This window comes from Nelumbo nucifera, chromosome 3 (genome assembly GCF_055504915.1).
Source record: "Nelumbo nucifera cultivar China Antique chromosome 3, China Antique-T2T, whole genome shotgun sequence".
In the NCBI taxonomy this organism is placed as follows: Eukaryota; Viridiplantae; Streptophyta; class Magnoliopsida; order Proteales; family Nelumbonaceae; genus Nelumbo; species Nelumbo nucifera.
Window position 1 is genome coordinate 73,031,187 of NC_142651.1, and position 22,643 is coordinate 73,053,829.

Below are 22,643 nucleotides of genomic sequence, written 5' to 3' on the forward strand. Positions count from 1 at the left end.
CAGATCGCACACATATTCAATGAAAAGAATGGAGGTTAATGCCTGAGATATGTGACTTCTCAGGGAATGCACCAAAAAATATTATTTAAACTACAATTTCTGATCTCATAAAAAAGGGGCAGAACTGAAAAATAGGGGAATTTTATCTAAGAAAAAGTCAAAAAGACACGTGAAACTTTTCATAATAATGATGATGACGATGATGATAATATCAAAATTTCTATATTTTCTATAATCCCTTATATGTCGATCTAATTATAAATTTGTATTATTTAATTACAACATAATGCGATGGCCCATTTAACCTAACAATAAAATGGTTTTTTTTGTGTCCATTTTAAAATTTTTACACATTTCCATCATTAATAAAAGTTATTGTCTATGACACATTTTTGTATAATATGATGAATGTATATATTAGGGATGTCTTCTTGTTTTTCTATATAATTCCTTTGTTTTCTATAGCTTCTTGTACTTGTATCTTTTTTTATTTTGTATTTAATTATTACATCATGAGTTAACAAGACCATTGAATTTCTAAACCAACCCATAAATGAAATGAAAAAGACTTTCATTGCTAAGACGATTTTAAAGTTTAGTCCATATCCATCATCAATAAAATTTATTGATTCTTATTTATTGCACTTATTTTCTTTTATATGATGATTATATAGTATTAGAGATGTGCAACATTTTTCTGACTTGGACAATTGACCCATTTGATTTTAAATTTTGTACTTCATTATATCACTAATAAAAATATTTCTTATTTATCAATTTTTCTTTATTTATTATGAATTAAAATATTATATAAAAGACGTATCTAAATTTTTTTTGTTTCTTGTATTTTTTATATTTTTATTTAAAAAATTATCATTTAACTATGATATCACATGTTAATCCATTGATCTGAATGGTTGAACCATTGACCAACCACTCAAGGAAAAAACTGGTTTAATTTTTAATCAACTTTAAATTCACCCACCACTCAAGGAGGTAACTAGTTTAATTTTGTTAACAATTTTAAATTTGGTATTCTATTTCTATCATTGAGAAAGTGTTTTTTATTTATCATACTTATTTTTGTTAAATATGACAAATATATAATACTAGTAGGGCCCCGTGTGATGCACAGGAAAAGCCGCTATCCAATACGATGATGGAGGGAATTAAAATTGAAGCAAAAGAGCAATCTAAGAAGTCTTTTTTGTTAAGAGAAATTGAAGCAAAAAAAAAAAAAAAAGCCTTGTGACATTTCCAATTGGGTTGTACTGGTTCAAGTCCAAACCAAGTATTACTTTTTGGTCAATGAGTTTTATTAACTATTATGAATTATTAATAAGGTTAATAATTTTATTAATATTTTAAAACTTATTAAATTTTAAGATTTGAACTTATATTTATTAATTAATTAAATTTATATTTTATTAATGTAGTTATGTTTAATCAAATTTATTTGAAATAATTAAAAGTAATTTAAATTTATCCAAGTTATAATTAATTAGAATTATTATAATATTGTTAAGTGAACTTTGTTAATGTAATATTTGCTAAAGTTTTGTTACTTAATTTTGAGTTTTTCTTAATGAATTTGTAATTGAGAATGGTATAACAAATTAAGTTATTACATTTAATTAGTTAATTAAGTTATTAAGTAATTTTTCTTTGTTTAACCAAAAATTAGTCTTCAAAGTTTTATTCACATTCTTGGTATCGTATAAGAAAATGCCAACCTAAATAAAAATGGCTATTAAGTTCAAATACTTCTAGATATAACTACAACAAACAGAAAAAAAAAAAAAAAAAAAAAAAAAAACGATTTTGCTTAACAACTTAGCCTTCCTCTCATCCTTAGTTTGTCTTCTTCACATCAACTTAGCCCATCAACTTAGCCCATCACGATTTTGCTTTGGACCTTTTGAGTCCTTGCCCATCAACTTAGCCTTCCTCTCATCCTTAGTTTGTCTTCTTCACATAGTGCAAACATATAAAAATAGTAATATTTGGTATTCATAAGCAATAAAAATAAATATCATACAAAACAAAAATAAAATTTACCATCAAAGAAATTTATAACATTGAAGTCCAATAAAAACTTATGCCGCATGATTAAAAAATGTACAATTTCAAAAACAAAAAAGTTTCAATGTCTTACTTGTTGATGATGGCACAAAGCTTAAGGTAGACAAAAAAACTGTGGAAAAAAGTAAAAAAATCACTTAAATAATATATTTAATAGTCATTAATGTATAAATGCATGTTATGTGTTGACGATTTTGTGTATTACCGTATATTCAAATTGCAAGTATATGCATTTTCCTCAGAATATCCATGATAATCAGCAAATTCTACATTTTATTGAAAATTTCTACACTTTTCAACAAATTCTATCCAAATGTTTCAGATAACTATTTTTAATCTTAAGTAAATATCAATAATTTTCATTAATTATTAACTCCAAATTATTTCTATAATCATTAACTAATAATTATCTCTTTAATTATCATTAACGATACATAAATAATTAATTAACGATAATTAATGATAAATAAATTTATCTGAATAAATTAATTTTCTAAATTTATGTATTTATAAATAATTAATTACTAAAAATATCAAAATACATTAATATTTTAATTATCCTATATGTTTAATTTTTGGAAAGTTTCCACCTTTGTTATGGTGGTGAAGTGGGAGGTAGGGTGATGTAACCAGTTAAGAGCTCGATGATGTGGCAAATTGAAGGGCCTAGATAGGGTGAAGGCAAACATGTACTAAACGGGATTTGTTCTATTGATTTTTTATAATTTTAAAATTAAATTTAAATTTTGTTTAAATTAATAATTTTTACTTTAACTAAGTTTTAATTTTTTAATAAATTGTTACTGCTGTGTAATTTAAGTTATGATATTATGCTAAGTTTATTATTATCTAAAATTTTTAATAATGTTAGAACATTTTATTACAAATTAAGTATAATATTAATGTAATTAAATTTAACAATTATTATTGGTAAAATTAAAAACAATAAATGATTATGAAATTTCTATTATATTAATCATTTTTAAATTGAAATAAATTTTATTATTTATAAATATACAATTAATTATTAAATTTTACAATGACAACTTAAAAATATTATTTATAATTAAAATAATATTTTTAATTAATTACTAATTTTTATTACTTTAGTTTTATTATTTGTCTTATTGTATTATTTATTAGTTTTTCTTATTAGTATTTTAGATATTTTTTACTCATCTTATTTCAATGTTTAAACTTAAAACTGTTTTTTGAAAAGTGCTTTGACTTAAACATTAATATTTTAATAGAGAGAGAGAGAGAGAGAAGGGTGTTAGCATTAGATGATTTATTGTGTGATAGATTAGGAGATGTTTTAGGAGGAAGTTTTAGATGGGAAATGTAATTTAGAAGAAATTTTAGGAGAGAATATTATTTTGATTAATGAAAACATACGAGTGAGAATGAGAGATTTTAGGAAGATTTTCATGGGAAAATGAGAGTTTCTCATTGGTTGTTTCAAAAATAACATGCGATAAAAAATCAAAAAAAAACAAAAAATTCAAGACTTACTTCTTTTAATATATATTTCCCAAACTTTTCTAAGGTTTGTTTTATTTCTGTATTTTTATCTAATTTTAAATTTTTAGCATTTCATTATAACATCATGACTTCACTTATTTGACCAGGAACATTGAATTCCTTATAACATCATGACTTCACCTAGAAAAACCGAATTCATTTTAAGTCGATTTTAAAAATTAGTAGAATTTAATGATGAAATACAACAACACCTTAAGGATAAAATTCATGATATAGAATGGACTTAACGAGGGAATAATGATGGATCTAATTAATCCAAGAACCCTTGCATGTTATTATTTATTAGTGTTCATGGATCTAATTAATGGAATTTAATGATGAGATAAAAATCATGATATAGAAAGGACTTGGGGAATAAGATGCACTAAAATGTAGCATGTAAATTACAATTTTTCCCTCAAAATTGAGATGCACCAAGCTTAAGATTAGAAATAATCATAGTCAAAGAAAAAATTCAAAAACCCTTAGATATTATTATTTATTAATGCTTAGTGGAAGTTAATAATGAAAGACAAAAATATCTTAAAGATGGGATGTGACTTTTTTTTTGTCAGCGATGAGGTTACAATGGGAGTTAAATGCCTTAAATGTAAAGACTGAGGGAATGGGATGCACCGAAAAGTACTATCTAAACTACAATTTTTGTCCTCACAATAGAGAGGAACAAGTTCAAAAGAAGGGGTATTATAGTTATGAAAAAATCCAAAAGCCTATAGGGATATTTATAGATAATTTATAGACAGATAATAGTAGTGTACATAGTTATAGATATAGATATATATACAGGCTTCAATACGGACAAGAAATGATCAGCTACTAGAACATTACCAGAGAACCAACCAATATTCAACGTTGTATTAACATTAAACCTGTATATCTATACAGCTGCTGCACTGGAAGAACAGTGTGAAGTCACTAAACTAGAAAAATCCATTGCCCGAGCATACAATAAACTGATTTTCTAGGAATACCAATCTGTTTCACTCCCAGTAGCAAGTTATCTAAAAAGAAATTACCAAAAGAACTATACACACCCAAATCTGACTACCCTGGAGAAAATCTAGAACAACACTTTTGTAAGCCAGCAATACCGAGACGCATCAAATCCCTCTGGCTATTGATATAAAAGTTGTTTTGCCAGACACACTACTGCTATGTCTATTGCAGTGTAAACATTGCCTCCATGGTTTTCAAGATGCCGTCTCTGAGGAAGCTTGTTGGATTTTATTGGAATCGAGATTAGCATCTGATTGCGCTTCATCACCTGAGGCCCCTTTACTCTGTTGTTTCTCACTACTCTTGGCATTGAGAAAGCGGCCTCCACATCCCCTCGCTCTTCTCATAGCATGTAAATGTCGAGATTCATGTAGGTAAGGCTGCAAAGAATAGTTCCAATTGCTTATCGCTTTGTGCCAGAAGATCATATAGAGTGAGAAAAACGCTGTGCAGCTACAATAGTACTGTTTGTGTTTTCAATGTCCATCTGCTTCATGCAAAAATGTTTTTGACCAACTGAACATAAATGTAAGCACCTTTGCATCACTTCAGTGTGATATTGAGATACTATTTCAGGGAACAATATTCAATATCTTCTAAAGAGATTATTAATCAAAAAAAAAATTCTTCTAAAGAGATTTTAACGAGGAATTTCAATAAAGTATGCAACATCTAGCGAGAAATCGATTTCAATACTTGAGAGGCTATGAACAATTTAAAATCAAAATTCACTAAACACCATCCATTTTGTAATAAACATAAAGAAAGAAAGGAGAAAAGGGGAGGAGGGATTTCACTGATTTTCTACAATTAAAGATGAAATATATAGTTTTTTTTTTTTTTTGTAGTACACTGCATTGATTTATGACAATAAACCAATACATAAGTAAACCTGAAACCGGAGGGATTTCACTCCTATTTCAGCCTTCAAAAAATCTGTTTAGAACACCAAACCAGACTGGTTCAGTCATATGCTAAGAACCATAATTCATGAAAAACTGGTTTAACCGGAAAACCAGTGAACTGGTCCCGGTTTTATAGAACCATCCAGTCACCAAATGAATGAAGTTTCAAAATGTTAATGGCAAGACTTGAACTCATAACCTTTCTATTGTGTGTATCATCTTATTGCCATTAATCCTTTTTGTACATTTATGACCCTTTAATGTATATATGGCTTTAATGCACATGTTTTTTAAACAAAATGTAAGGTTTTAACCATTACATTCAAGTACAAAAACATTAGTAAAATATATTATATATGGTATTGATGTAATTTGCAATATATATTATGTCATCATGGTTCAACCTCCGGTTTGACTGTGGTTGAACCTCTGAGCTGTGAACATCCCCCTTTACCAGACCTATGCCCAGTCCAGTTCTCTGAACATTGTTCAAAAACCTAGTAGAAAATACCAAATGGACAGACCAACTCAACAGACAGTTTGAACCAATCAATAAAGACACAAATCAGGAAGCTTAGGTTGGAGGATCAACTTGAGCCTTGTTTTACAAAAATCTCTGATTTTTACTTTTGGGTGGGGGTGGGAGTTGATTTCCCTTTAGGCTCAAGCCCAGTATCATAAAAGTTAAATCAGAAGGTGGGGGTGGGAGTTGATTTCCCTTTAGGCTCAAGTTCAGTATCATAAAAACTACAGAATTAAGTTGAATAAAGATTTGAACCTATTTCTGGAGAACACCTGTTAGAAAAACAAATGAAAACAGAATAGAAAATGTTTGAAAGGTCAAATAGTGAGTCGTGGCAGCCATTAGGAGAGATAATAACAGATAAAAATACCATACTACCCCTTTGGCATGTACTTTATTTTTAAAACACTCCCCTTCATGTGGGGAATACATCATACATAGCCAACTTGTCACACAACATGCTACAGAGTAGTTACACTTTAAATAAACATGTCAGCTAATTGCTAGCCATGTAAAGGGACATAGTTCCACCTTATATCATAGCAAGGGATATAGTTCCAAGAATTGGACACCCCAACTGTCCCAAGAAAGAATTTTTGCCACACTGTGCCATGACCTTATATTTAGGGTCTAGACTCAACCTTGCAGTTACCATTTGTTTCTTGCTTTTCCATGTACAGTTCCTAGTTGACATTAACTATAGAACCAGATCAATCTACACCTCTACATCTATATACATTATTTTTTTTTTTTTTATGAAACATCTATAGACATTATATATACACTATCAAACCCAATCAATCTACATCTATATACACCTCTACACTTAAAATGGCTAGATTTAGTGAACAAAAATCATCTCCAAGGACACTTCTTCAAATATCTAAGAACTCCTTCAGCTGCAGCTTCAAAACTCAAGGAGAATACAACCATCAGCATGTGCATTTGATGTAGTGGCCAAGAGAAGTTAGATTCAAGAGATAAAATTCTAATGGAATTCATCTAGGCGATTGAATCAAATGTCTTTGTGTAAACAATCCCATACTTCTATGTAAATCCTTTGGCCACGAACTTGGTTTTACACCACTGTATAGAACTCTCAACCTAATGTTTCAAATGTTTGTGTAAACAATAACATCTGCACCCAACAAGTTCATTGTCTTCTGAATAATCAACCAACTCCCATGTATGACTTTTGTGGAAAGCAATAATTTCTTCCAAGGAATATACATTTGTAGGCCTTTGGTTCAAATTTGTGCCTTTGTGAATAGGGGATACGAACATAGCAAGTACAACCAAAGACACAAAGAGGAAGAGAAAAGAGGTCTTTGTTTGGAAACGACAGGCAAAAGGGAGACTTGAAACCCACGATTTTGGATGGCATAGGATTGATAAGATCAGTTGTTGTAAAAAACATCCCCCCAAAAATTGATAGGAACATGTGAAGCAAATAAAATGCTTCTAGCTACTTCAACAATATGACGGTTTTTCCATTCAGCAACTCCATTTTGTTGTTGAGTGTGTACACAAGAGCTTTCGTGAATGACCCCAAAATTATCAAGATAAGAAACAAGACTCTTCTCAAAATATTCCTTTGCATTATCTGGCTGGAATATCTTGATACAAGTATCAAATTGGGTAAGGATAAACTCATGAAATTGTTTCACAATCTTTGGGACTTCATCACGTGAACAAATCAAATAAAATATCAATAGCCACCCATGGAAGATAAATGGTAAAGTCCCCACACATCAGAATACACAACATAAAAAGGAAAAGTAGATCTTTCGTTACTTAAAAGATGAGTATTTCTACAATGCTACAAAAAATCATCAATGAACAAAATAAAATATCGATAGGCACTCATGGAAGATAAATGGCAAAGCCCTCACACATCAAAATGCAAAATATGAAAAAAAAAAAGTAGATCTTTTATTACTCAAAAGATAAGTGTTTCTACAATGCTCCAAAAACTCACATGGCTCACAATGCAAACTTGACAAACAGACTCCTTTAAACAATTCAAGAAATAAATGACTGAAAGCTGAAAAAAGACAAATGACCTAGACAAAAATGACATAACATAATATGACCAGTGGACTCTGAAGAGGAAGATCCAAAAGCAACTTTTATGGATTGTCCTTGGTTTTGCTTAGCAACATCTAGTAGGGACAACTTTTAGGGGTTGTCCCTGTATGTTTTGGCTTTTTGCAATATTCACATATAACATCTTTCATTTCTTTAGTTGCCTTAGGTTTCACCCCTACATTAGCAAAGTGGTCAATTGAACTACTCCTTGAAATTGTATTTGCCTTCTACTTCCTCACTACTCACCATAGAATAAGCCTAAGAGAGAACTACATCATCATTTGCCAATATATTCTATCTAGTGATGTCATATTCTGTATTCAGCCATGTAAGAAATTCAAACACCCAGTTTCTTTCCACAAGTTCTCTATATGTTTCAACATCGTTTTTACTCTCCTAAACAATTACCTCCATCATACCAATCTCTTGCCATAGAAATTTCAGCAATAATAAACGGCTAATGGTTTCTCCTCCTGTTGTAAATTATCCACACCATTTTTCAGCTTATATGCTCTAGCCACATTCAATTTCTGGGAGTACGTCTCTGCAAAGAGACAACACTATCCCAAATATCCTTTGCAGAGTTTACCCACAAGTAATGTTGGCTGATACGAGGTTGCATTGAGTTCACCAACCAACCAATAACAGTATGATTTTCTTACATCCACTTCTCGTGGGAGGGATCATCTTGCTTTGGCTCCTTCTTACTACTGGAGAGTGGAGACATATCCACACTTTTCTCTACTACAAACATATATTATCACTGACTGTGTCAAAGCCAAATAATTGGTTCCATCAAGCTTCAATATGGTCACAACCAGTAGAGGACTCAGAGCTTTGCTTGATATCTATTATCTACTTCAGAGTGCTCCATTACTTTTAAAACTTCAAGGAACAATCTTCAAATAGAAAATAAGAATGACTAAAAAAGATAACAAATAATACCGACCTCGACAAGATCCTTGAACTGTCATTTCACCATAGAAACCCAGAGAAAACATAAAAATCTAGCCGCCCCTTATAGAACTTCTAGAATCCAGTTCTACTTGGATCAATCTCTATAGGGATCAAAAAGAATCCCTTCAAACCTTGAGTGCCAAGTTGGAACCCCATCTAGGACCCTTTATTCAAAATTTCCAATTAGCTAAGGTTTCGGCCAAGAAGTCCAATAATTATCTCGGCCAAGAGAGCAAGAATGCAAGAGAAGAGAAGAGAAGAGAGAAAAAGAAGAGTCGATAAAACTCTCTCCAGCCCCCAAAATTTTTTATTTAAATTAAAATATATAATTACATAAATACCCTTGATGGGGCAGTTGCTTCTAATACTTAAAGAAAAAAAGGTTAGCATGCCAATGAAACTAAAGGCCATTAACACAAAAAAGCAATAAAATAAATCTGAATCAAATTATTAACCATCCAGCCTAATATTTCTACATATTCAATCACAATTACCTGTCACTTCCAAGAAGTCGAGAACCTTTCTGCCCATAGAAATCTGCTTACCACACACCAGTCACACCCTCTTTGGATACCAAATAGAGGGATTACACCATAGCACCAGCATATATCAATCACATATAGAATAAGAAAGAAAACCTGAATCTATGTTCAATTAGAATAGCTCTAATCTGATTGTTGTCCTATAGAGATCAAGGTTTTAAAAACCGACCCGGAAACGGAACCGTTCTAGCTACCGGTTTCCGAGTCGAATGGTTCGGACGGTCTGCATTAGGGAAAATATTTATATGAGAAAGGAGAACAGGAGAAGAGACTGTTGTCGGCTGAGAAAGAAAAAAAGAAAGAAGAAAAGAAGGAAAGAAAGGAAGGAGAAAGGAAAAAAAGAAAAGGAGAGAAAGGAAAGGAAAGGAAGGAAGGAAGGAGGGAAGAAGAAGGAAGAGGAGGAGGAGGATTCAATGCTACCGGCGAGGCAGTGGGATCTCAGATCTGAGATCAATTTCTCTACGTCTGTAGTCGTTGTCTTCTCTCTCTCTGTCTCTCTCTCTCTCTCTCTCTCCCTCTCTCTCTGCTGGATTTCAGATCTAAGTTTGTGTCCCAGACTCTCAGTTTCTCCCCTCTCTGCAACTTTCTTAAACCACAAACTGCTATCCGGATCAAACGAGTCGACGGTTCGACTGCCCAGGTCAGCGGTTTTCTGACAAAGTCAACAATTTTTTACCCAAAAATGGGTTAGGGGTGAAACGGAACCGGTTGCTTGGACGGTTTCCGGGCCGAACGGTCTGACCATCCAGGTCAGCACGGTTCAAAAACATTGATAGAGATCAGTCTAATCAAATTCTAGTTGAACAAAAAGAATGAGAAAGTCAATCAGATAAGATTCTAATGCTTTGATACCATGTTCTATTCTTATTGACCCTAGGACAAACCAGTAACACAAAGACAAGAGGAGAAAGTACATACAAGAGAGAAAAGAAGTGGGAGAGAAAAGAAATCTCACGGGATTCAAATCAGTGTTTAGGAAACCAGAATAGACTGGCTGGTTGGACCGGTTGAACCATGACCCGGGCCCTGGCCAGTTCAGTCATACACTAAAAAACAGAGTTCATGAACAAATGGTCAAACTGAACCTGACAAGGCCCCTGGCCATTTCGGTCATACCCTAAAACTGGAATGAAACAATGGTCAAAACTGGCTGACCGGCCGATTTAACTAGATAACTGATGAACCAGTCCCAGTTTTATATAACCGCTCAGGTCATTAATTGAATGGAATTTTCAAAACACTAATGTAGGAGTTCAACCATAACCTTTTATTTATGTGTAATCTCTTGTTGCCATTAATCCATTCCTTCATTTGTACTTAATTACCTCTTTAATGTATATTGTTTTATATATATGAGTTAAAGAGGCTTGAACCCCAGTCATTTGCTTTAAAAGTTAAGGAACTAACCATTTATCCACAACATTCAAGTGTAATATTATTTGTAAAGAATATCATATAGCATGTAACTATTTGTGTGATATATTGCACTATTGATTCAAATACTAGACCCATGACCTCAACTCATGGCATCTTTAAGTTACATGATGGACCACAAATTAAAACAATAAAAAAACCACTATAACCCTTTCAAGTGACTTCCTCTAGACTAACAAGAATACCACTGTTCACACCCCTTAAACAATATACAAAAACAGAATAATAACTCCTACATTTGAGAAAGAAAAGGCATTAAAAATAATTTTAGTTATTTGTTTAACAGCATCCATTAGAAATAATTAGATGATACTTAGACAGTATGTCAAAATGTCAATCAAGAGTTTCAAAGGCCAATAATGTAACTTAATCAACAACTTAACGTAACAAACCTAAAAGTTGCAATCATTCAGGCAGAGAAAATCCGTAACAGAGACGTGTTCTAAAAGATAAAAGCAAAGGAGAAAAGACAATCTGTCACAAGTATCAATAGCTATAGCTATTAAACAATCATTGAAACATAGAAACCCGCTTAATTGCATAATGTATAAAGAAAGATTATTTGAGAAACAGAGACAGGTTCTAAAGCTGAATGTAAAGGATGAAAGGCAATACGGGATAAGCATCAACTATTAAAAAATCATTCAAGTATATAAAGCTACTACTTTGCATAATACTTAAGAAAGATTACTTGAGATTGTTACATACCTTCCGAGACTTAATCAATTTATTCTCTGATTCAGCTTTTGCACGAGATTGCCGACGACGCAAGATACCATGATATTGTTTTGCATTGACATAAACAGGCTCTTCAGCGTCTAATGGCAATGGTACCCCAGCTTGATGAATTCCCATCAAGTGAGGGTGCATCTGACACTAGTCATCAACAAAGATATACAGAAATTGTATTTACAACTGACCAGTCCAGTATCAGATGAAAAACATCTGTTTTATCAGACAATGAAGCAAAATGTGAACATACCATAGGTTGTGCACCATACGGAGCAAAGATACTTCTATAGTAAGGATCTGGATATGGGTAAACTGCCTGTGCCTGTGAGAAATGATTATACTTCAATTAGATTAGTTTGCTGTCATTAAGTTAGTTCAGCATAAATCAATGCTGAATCCCATTATTTTCTGTGGTTCAAGTAGGCAAGAAAGTTTGATTTCCTGAAACTGATCCAAGTATTGAAGGAATTTTATATTGCCCAGAAGAAGTAAATAGTTCCAGTGAATGCATGTCCTAGACATTCCAAAACCTTATGTAAATTTTCTGAAATTGTAAAAGAGCACGACAAAAAAGAATTGTATAGGTCTAGCAATAGGCCCAAATTCAGAGTGATCCCTTTTGGGGTTTATGCAGAGAATATGAAAACAAAGGAAGAAAAATCATGGCTAACTTCTTTAATATATTCAGTTGCATATACATAATCAAGAACAGTTGCCTAAGTCTAATATGGACTAAAACCACCCTCTGCTAGTATCCAACATTCGGAAATCAATCGTCCTCTCCCCTGATAACAGAACAGCTCTATGGACTACGATCATTAAAAGGATAAACTTCAACCCCAGAATTAAATTGAAGCTTGCCCATAATAGCTTCAACTATTATTCCCCCCCCCCCTTTTTTGTTTTTGATAAATGAATGCAATTTTATTAAACAAAGAAAGAGTGTACATTCAGCCTAAGAGGGGAGGCACGAGGTGTTACCTCCCCCTAGGACTGAACAATATGCACATAACACACACAAGCCTGAATTAAAATTATAACGTAGCTCAAAACAGGTCTCCCCTTGATATCCCTTGTTTAGCCAGAGAATCAGCTATTGCATTTGCCGATCTGCTAACCCACTGAATCCTAACCGTCATGTTTCTTGTTAGCCAGTTAACTTTCTTTAAAAGATCCCTGTAACCCCAACAAACTGTTTCTGGATTTGTCAGCCAGCCCACTACTACCTTGGGAGTCCCCCTCAACTATCAAATTTTCCACTCCAAGTTGACTGGCCAAAGTTGTTTTTTTATTAGTAAAGAAGGATAAATTTTATTAAATTGAAAAACAGATTATAACAAACAGGAACACATTACAAAACTTCCCAGAAAAGATGTCTGTAAACTCCTTGTTTTGCTAGCGTGTCAACCATGCCATTTGTTTTACCGGAAAAAAACAAACATGTCATTTGCAGTCTTTCTGATCCAAGTGAAAGTGCCATTGAGCTCCCTTGCTAAACTTTCAATCCCATGCAAGGTGTCTAGAAATCCAAGGAGCATTACCTCTGAAGTTGAACCAAGAAATCACCAGTTTTGAATCTCCTTCAACCTCCAAGTTTTTAAAATCTGCTTGTTTGGCTAGTTTTAACCCCTAAAGAAGTGCATGAAGCTCAGCCTTTATTGAGTCTCCAACCCCTATAGGCCCTGAATACATAGCCAGCACTTTGTTTGCTGAATCTCTGAAAACACCCCCTATTCCTACCAATCCTGAGTTCCCTATGGAACTTCCATCAATATTCAGCTTTAACTTATTTGAAGCTGGGGGCTTCCATCCAATCCCCCATCTTTTCTTTTTTCTTAGTTGAAGAGGCCACTTCTTTCCAAGCCCGCAAGATATCAGCCACTAAGAAACTTTGGGAACTGCTCAAGTGTTTTTACCCAATGAGCGACTTTTATCTTTATAGTTTCCACCAACTCTTCATTTGATCTGCACTTTCCATTGAATATTCTTGCATTTCTTTCCTCCCAAATCGTCCACACCATAGCTACCCTCACTGATTTCCACATAGTTCTCCCCTTCTTTGTCAGCTGTCTTAGGAAATTTGGATTGAAGAGGCTCACTACATCCTGTAGAGAGCTCCACCAGCAACCAAAAAGAGAGCAAAAAGACTCCCAGACCCAGACAAAGAGCATAGAAGGACAGTGGATCAGTAAGTGAGAAAGGGATTCACCATTTGCAAAACAAAGAAAGCACACATGAGGGGAGAGGCACATACGCGGCCTCCTCCTTTGAAGCATTTCACAGGTGCTCACCTTTCCAAGGAACATCTCCTAGCAAAGAGCTTGAATTTTGGGTGGAATGGGCTTACTCCAAACCTCTTTAACCAGGAAATCCTCTTCCCCCCAGAAGATTGCACGAAGGAGTTGAAAAAAGAAGCACAGGAAAAGGAACCATCAGAAGAGGTGGACCAAAATCTAGTGTCCTCCAAAGATTGAACAAGAAAAGCTGAATTGAGGTTGTCAAACAGGAGTAATAAGCTTTCACACTCATTATCCCTTAAACCTCTCTTAAAACCAAAGTCCCAACTCACACCAGAATGAGAAAAGGAGATGAAACTTGAGATAGGTCTTTTCTTATAGTTAGAAATCAAGTAGGGATCGGGGAAAAGGGAACAAAAAGGAGTCACCTAGACAAAGATCTTCTCAGAACAGAACCCTAAAACCACAACCCACATCAAATCTAATGAAGTTGAAAAAAAAAAATGGATATACCTCTTGAATTTCTTTCCAAGGAGAGTGCAAGGTTGATGTTGGAGTAACCTTTGCATCCCAGCCATTATTCCTCAGCCCATGAATGCTTTCAATAACCTTGTGCCACAGCCTGTCTCGTTCCAATGGAAACCTCCAAAGCCGTTTTCCTAGTGACGAAGTATTTCTTTGAATTAGGTTCCCCAACCCAAGACCTCCCTTTTCCTTTGTCTTGCAAACTTGTTCCCATTTTACTAGGCGGTCTCTCTTTTCATCCCCAAGCTCCCAAAGAAAGTCCCTCATAAGTTTCTCTAGCTCCCTTGCTACCGTCACCGAGACTTTAAAGGTGGACAAGAAATAAACTGGAAGGTTTGTTAAGGTTGCTCTTATTAAAGTTATCCTTCCACCAAGGGATAAGTAGCTTCTCTTCCACATAGCCAATTTCTTTGTCAATCTCTCCACCACTGGTTTCCAAAAATCCTCTAATCTTCCATCAAAGTTCAATTTTACCATTCCTTCCAATGGGGGTTTCCAATTTGCTCATGGTCTGTTCTTTGTGGAGGTTGTGGATGTCACTACTAGGTTCAAAAATTTCGCAACGTATCGGTCGATACGTATCGTTCCGAGACAAGTCCGATACACGGAACGCATAGAAATTATATATAGCGTTACTTGTCGTATGTATCGGTCTATATCAGACCGTTTCGGGCCCTATATCAGACTGTTTTGGGTCTGTATCGGCCAATACGGTTCCGAAACAGTCCAATACAGCCTGATACAAGTCCCCTTCTCTCTCATTAATTTCATTAAATTATATTTAAGGGCGAATTACCTCTCATTAATTTTATATTTACTCCTATATTTAAATGAACTTCTCTCTCATTAATTAGTTAATTACTCCTATAATTAATGCATAATTTTAAATTTGAATTTCAATTTTAACGCCTAATTGGAATTCTCTTCTCATTAATTTCGTTAATTGATAACCCTTTTTCTCATTAAATTTGTTTTGTTAGTATAAAACTACAAATTAGCAATAGCAATATTCAAACCCTAGACATTAAGCTTTAAGAACTAGAGGTTCACCACTAAGCCATGCCCATTTGCTTGATATTTGTTTATGCATTTTTATTTTTAAGTAATTTCTCTTTTTCTTAGTGTATACTTATCAATAAATGTTAGAATTAATTATTAAAATTTATGTATTAATAAATATTAAGATAAATTATATTGATTACTTTAAAACTAATGTATATCAATATACATTTTAGTTTCTTTTTTGTTTTTTCACGTTTTAGTTATTCCATCATTTGTCAATAGTTACTAAGTGTGTCTCGATATCTCGAATTTTATATAGACCATTAAATTACAGTTTTTTACTTTTAAATAACTTATTTATAGTCATCTAAAACTTGTAACTATCGTTATTAATATATTTTTTAGGATTTATTTGAGCTTTTTAGCATATTTATGCGTATCTTGATTTTTCGTCCGTATCCATACGTATCCAAAGTGTATCCCGATACGTCTCTTAAAATTATCTTTCCGATACTTTAAACCTTGGTCACTACTGCCCAATTTCTCCTTAAATCATCAAAGGAGTAATCCACTAACAAGTCTAAAGATTTCTGCCAAGAGGCTGTCCTCATTAATACACTCCTTGACTTCAGCAAGACTTCTTTCCTTTTTTCGAAAAATTCTAGCATTTCTCTCCTCCCATAAAGTCCACAAGCTAGCAGCTCTGATACACTTCCACATTAGTGTCCCTCTCTTTGTCAATCTCCCAAAGGCAGACGGAGTAAACAACAACTTTACTTCGAAGGGAAAGTTCCACCTGCACCCAAATAATGATACAACCCAGTTCCAAATATTGGCAGCAAAAGAGCAAGATATCAGCAAATGATTACTGTCCTCACCCTTCACTTTACACATAAAGCAATAATTTGGGGACAAGCACATATAAGGTTCCTTCTTTTGCAAGTTTTCCACAGTATTGATCTTACCATAAAAGGCTTCCCAACAAAACACAGCTATTTTAGGAGGTATTGGCCTTAACTAGACTTCTTTAATAGGGAAAACCTAAGAGGAGAGGTTGGAACAAAAGGATTTAAAAAAAAAAAGATGCACAAGTGAGCCAACCGAGGTTAGAGACCAAATCCTTTTATTAGGTCTGGGGGGGTCCAAACACAGTCTAGAAGCAACAAGAGCTCTGAAACATAAGCAAATTCATCATCCCTTAAACCTCTTTGAAACCCAAAATCCTAGTTTAAAGCCAAAGGTGAATCAGGGGGGAACATTGAGTTTTTAGGGGGCTTCTTTCTTTTGGATTTTGAGAGGGAGGTAAGTTGGTCAATGGGAATGAAATTCCCATTGACCAAGAAACCCATGTTCTTTTTTCAAATTTATATTTGGGGACTAGGGAAAGTTTATTTTCTTGGGTATTCCCACCTGGGGGGAAGTCACTAACACTTGAATGGGACAAAAATGTCGCTTTTAATAATGAATTTTATGGCTAAAATGGCCATTGCCTTATTTACCTAGGAAATAAAAGAACATGGGTAAATGCACTAACCCGAATAAGTCTTTCCTGGGAAACACTTACTTGGGTATGTGCATTTACCCAAGTAAGTAACTTACCGAAAAGCGAACGGGACCTCAAAGAAGGAGATAGAATAGAGGGAAGGGAAGCAATCTTTTAAGAGTTGAGTGCCCACCCAAATATCTTCCCAAAAAAGAACTGAGTTTCTGAAGCAAGCATCATACCTTACAAACCTGAGGAATTTGGGGAGAATGCCAGAAATTTCCTTCCAGGGTATTGTGAGCAAAGCCCTTCGAGATACAACCTATGCTCCACCCTTTTTCCTACCTTAATAATCAGCCTATGCTCCCAATCACCTTTATAACTCTCCAGAATTAATCTCTGCAACTTATAGGAGTTCACCATCATAAGTTGTTGGTGTGCCTCTTCTTGGCAATGGTCCTTTGCCTCAGACATTCCTTTCAAATTGAGAGTAATCTTTTCTGCTATTTTGCTTTTTCTGAATGCCGTCTAAAGTTTTTCATCAATAGAAGGTTTCAGATCTTCTTCTTTAGTCAGTAAGAAATCCTGGATTCTCTGCACCATTAACCTCCATCCTTGTCCTTGTTTTCCTTATGGAACATAGATCAATTGTTTCCTGTTATTTCCGAAGGACTCGGATACCTCCACATACCATCCTTTGCAATTATTCTTCAACAACACCTAGTATTTCCTCCTTGAGAGCTCCAGCGAGCTTCTCCAGCCATCGTTTTAACAAAGAAGATTGCTCCATCGATGAACCCTTTCAACCACAAAATAACTTCTCCAATTAGGAAAATGGACACCCTTCCTCCCTAAATCTTCAAAACCTGTTGACTTCAACTCTTCCCCTCCAATAAGAAACTTTTTGCATCAAATGGACAGTTTACTTTTCCATCTTCTCATCAGTACAAGCAACTCTTCTCACCACTTCTCCATCGTCAACTTCGATTCTTCTCCTCTCCCAATTAGGTCTTTTTCTTTGGAGTAGATCACAGGTGTTAATCTAGAAATACTTCCTAGCAAAACCCCTTTTGCTTCAAACCTATTTAACAGGAAAGGATACTCCAAGACTATCACCCAACTAAATTAAGGACCTAAAGAACAATTGAAAGAACAAAAGGAAGAAAGAGTCCAAATCCGACTATCCCTTTTTGAAGGGTCCAAGATCACCACTTCAAGTCCTTTGAGCAAAATCAAAACATTATTTATTTCAGACTCATGGAGGCCTCTTCTAAAACCTAGACCTTGAGCTAGAAGGAACCATAAAAGAAGAAAAAAGCTCATCGCATGTGGTAGGAAAGGGAAAAAAGAGATGTAAATTATTCTTTAAGGGTAAATTTTCCAGCCAAACATGTTCCCAAAATTTAACAAGATTTCCTGAACAGGGGTTGTACTTGATATATGGCAAAAAATAAGGTAGTATGGCATGAATGGATTTCTAGGGGAAAGCTCTTGTAGCCCTAGCTTGAAATCCAATGTCCCAACCTTCAACCGCAAGCCCATGAATCTGATCAATGGTTTGCATATCCCCTTCTAACCCTTTTCTTCTCAACACTTTCATTTGCGACTAAAATCTGATCGTTGGTTTACCTATCCCCTTTACAAACGCCCCTAGAGTATGTGAAACTATGGAAGGGAGGAGAGACCTGATTCTTTTAGAAAGCACCTTAGCAATGATTTCTTTTTGCTAATAAAGAAAATAGAAAAACAAATTATTAATAAAAGGAAAAGTAAATCAATCAGGGTGATGAGGAACCACCACGTCTTAGACTCTAAAAACAACTCAAAAGGGGATACATCAAAGAGGAAATAAAAATACAGGATTAACTGCTTAAAGTCCACCTCAAATGAAAACCAAGAATCCAACACTAAGGACCTTCTTTGAAATCCCTTCAAGGTCTAGAAATATAAGCAACCAAAACTGTTCTCCTTTTCTCACAAAAAAAAAGAGTGAGTTCATCTCTTCTTCAATGAACAAAATCAGGTATCCCTTTGATTCTTTCATTCCATACTTTCCAACATATGAAGGAAACATAGTTCCAGACCCCCTTTGCCTTAAGAATTCCTTTCAAAGTAGGCCAAAGAACAAGATCGTCTCCAAGAAACCTTGTATTCACCATATTAGGTTTGAACCAGCCCAAAGACAACCCCGATAGAGAATTGAGATAGAGCAACCAAGGTATAGATGTAACACCATCTCCTCAACAGCTTTGCACAAGTACACCTTCCTAGCAGTTGGCTATCACTTGAAATCCTCAAAAAAAAAACAAGAAAGAAACCAAGAAGATTGCTTTCAAAGCAAAATAATCCTCGAGTAGCAAACACCAAGAAACGTCCACCCAACAATCTCCCCATACAAGAAAACTCTAAACTAACCCTAGACAAATCAAGACCTTCCAGCACTCATCAAGTATTGTAGCTCTAGCTCCCAGAATGCTCTTCTGGTGTATTCTTCCCATCCTAACGCCAATAAGTCTAACTTTTTTACTTAGAGACTAATTTCCACCACCTTTCTCCCACATCCACCATCTTTCAGTCTAAAAAATGCCTTGGTACTGTGAATTAGATGTGCAATGTTGTTGCTCTGTCTTCTTTGGGTTTACTAATGATTTTGAAGAGGAGGAATGTTGTTTCATTGACCCAAGTTTCCTTGGACCTTGCGTCTTCCTACCAAGATCTCTACCTAATTTCCCCACCATGATTTCTGAGACCTAGCCATTATCCTTACATATCCTTCTTTCCTCTAAGTTCTGCCCCTCCTGATTAGATAGCAATGCTGCACTCATGAATAGATCTTCCACTAAACTTCCCACCTCATTATCAGGAATAGGGCCCGACGGCTGGTCCTTGTCCACAGTCAATACAGGTGCATCCCCCTTCTTCAACAATTGTGTATTTTTAGTCCTTTTCCCCCACCAAAATCAGAAAGCGGAAGAGGATCAACAAAGTCTTCCTTCACTGTTGAACGAAAATGTTCCGATACACCACGATTGAGGTAGATGTCATCAAGCATTTCTTTCTCCACACCTAAGATCAAGCTCGAATCTTCCTCAGACCTAACAGGATGAGATGACAGTGTTGTATCACCCAAAGCTCCGCAAGCCCTAGACCTTTAACAAGTTTGCTCCAAAGTTGATTGAGTGTTGTGACTTTCTTGGATTGTACCTTGCCTATTCTCTGAAGACTTCCTCTTGCATACGAATATTTTGTCACAAAACATTTAAACTCACCCATACCTTACACAACGGTCGTCTTCCCCAAAAGTCATCTCATCTCTCCATCGACACCCTCTGAGCTTTCTACTCTTTTACTCGAAGGAGGATTACCTCTACTTAGAGATGAGGAAGAGTTGGGTTGTTGTTGGGTTGAACCAGGAACTGGGCCGGCCTGGCTTGGTCCAATTTCATTCTTAACATTTAGGTCGGCCCCACTTGGGCTGAAATTTAAAAATTTATTTTCTTTTCGAATCAGAGGCTTGTACCTTTTCAAATTTACAACGCAGGCCCCTGACCTTTCACCTTCTGCAATCCCTTATTTTTATGTCTCTCTCAAAGCATTTTGAAGCACAAAAAAATTCATTAGATTATTTACAAAAAAATTATTTTCTTTTCGAATCAGAGGCTTGTACCTTTTCAAATTTACAACGCAGGCCCCTGACCTTTCACCTTCTGCAATCCCTTATTTTTATGTCTCTCTCAAAGCATTTTGAAGCACAAAAAAATTCTTTAGATTATTTACCTCGATGGCCTCCTCAATCGCCTCTTGATCCTTCCAACGAAATAGTGGATCACCGCCAGAAACTACAATCCAAAGTTTGAAGACTTCTGCAATAAAAAACAGATCCAAATGTGCTGGGATCAAGTTAACATCTTCTGTCTCAACTAGAATTCTTGCATATTGTATACTTTCCCATCTTCTATTCCTAAAAATCAAATCTTTTGAAGCTTCCCACAGCATTTCCTATGGCCCTAAAAACCTCTGTACACCAAGTATGCAGCAAAATCCCATAGACATCAATCCAAACGTACCACATTTTCTCTACTTCCAAACCATTACTAGGAGACCAACGACTACAGAACATTTCGAGATTCTTCTTTTTCCAATGCATTCCCTTGCTAGTGTTTCTTCAATGTCTTTTTTCCACCTAAAACTAAACAAGAATAAAGACAACCCCATCCTTCAAACACAAGAGAAACTTAGGTTTTTCCATTCTTGGTTCACTCACTTCTCCACAACTCTAATGTCAGGATCCAAGTGAACATATCTACCTACTAGACATCTATTTAATAACTCTAGTCTTTCTTCAACCTTGCCTCTATCCCTAACCAACACACCTCTCATCGTAATCGACAGTGGCTCTAACCACGATGCTGCTGATCAAACTAATCAGTCTAAAATACTTTGGGTGCACAACCTCAACTTTTTTTTGGGATCAAAGCAATGAAGGTTGAGTTGAGCCCTGGATTCATCACACCCCTCTCAAAAAAATCTAAAGAAAAAAAAAAATGGATGTCATGTTTCAATATATCCCAACAATCTTGGTAAGAGGACATAGTAAAATCATTCAAGCTAAGCGCTTTGGGTATGTCCATAGAGAAAACTGCTGCCTTTAGGCTATGTTTGGTTTGAAGGAAAACGTAGGGAAAGGAAGGGAAAGTCAAAGAAACCTATACAAGATTTGCAAAGGTTTCCCTACCTTTTCATTCAAACCAAACACAGCCTTATCTCTTCTAATTCAAAATATCTTTCTAGTCAATCCTTAGACTCATCAAATAAGATAGTCCAATCCAAAACATCAAACCACACTCTTTCATTCAATGGCTTCCTAAACATAGATTTAAAGTGATCCACAAAGGCTCAAGCAATCTCATTTTTGTTGAGTGATAATATTACCATCCACCTCCAATTTTGAAACACCAATTTCTTTTCATTGGATTCTTCCTCGCTATTTTGTTTACCCACTTCCTTTTCCTTTACTACAGGGTTCATTGCTAAGGGGAAGGATGGTGAGGTGTGGAGACACAAAAAGGCCATTTATGGACTTAAACAGTCACCCTGTGCATGGTTTGGTAGATTCAGTGAAGTGGTGAAAAAAATTGGCATGAAACAGTGTCAGATTGATCATTCAACATTCAACTATGATTGCAGGGAATATGTTATTAGTGGTATATGTAGATGATAGTGTTATTACCGATAGAGATAGGTTGGGCATTGATAGATTGAAGACCTTTCTGCATCATCACTTCCAAACAAAGGACCCTAGTAAATTAAAATATTTCTCCAAGAATGATATTAATCTATGTCAAAGGAAGTATGTTCTTGATCTGTTAGAGGAGATAGGATTGTTGGGTGCCAGCTAAAACACCCATGGAACCAAATGTCAAGTTGAGTAGTGATGCGGGTGAGGAGTTTGATGCGGGTGAGGAGTTTGAAGATCCCGGAAGGTACAGAAGGTTGGTGGGTAAGTTGAAATACTTGACCATTACTAGGCCAAATATCTCATTTGCAGTTAGTGTGATGAGTCAGTTTATGCAAAATCCTCAGGTTCCCCATTGA

General features: G+C 34.9%; 1 protein-coding gene across 12 annotated transcripts in view; it reads right to left on the bottom strand.

The window, feature by feature from the left end:
• Positions 1–4,448: 4,448 nt before the first annotated feature.
• Positions 4,449–22,643, bottom strand: part of LOC104585873 (nuclear transcription factor Y subunit A-7) — a 40,712-nt gene continuing 22,517 nt past the window's right edge. For all 12 annotated transcript variants that reach the window (XM_088899910.1, XM_010242893.3, XM_088899912.1 and 9 more), the window contains 3 exons: positions 12,052–12,123; positions 11,778–11,945; positions 4,449–5,000 (listed from right to left, as the gene is read on the bottom strand). In XM_088899910.1, the coding sequence (XP_088756036.1) occupies positions 4,815–5,000; positions 11,778–11,945; positions 12,052–12,123 (426 nt within the window). In that variant the 3' untranslated portion in view covers positions 4,449–4,814. The remainder of the gene's footprint in view (positions 5,001–11,777; positions 11,946–12,051; positions 12,124–22,643) is intronic.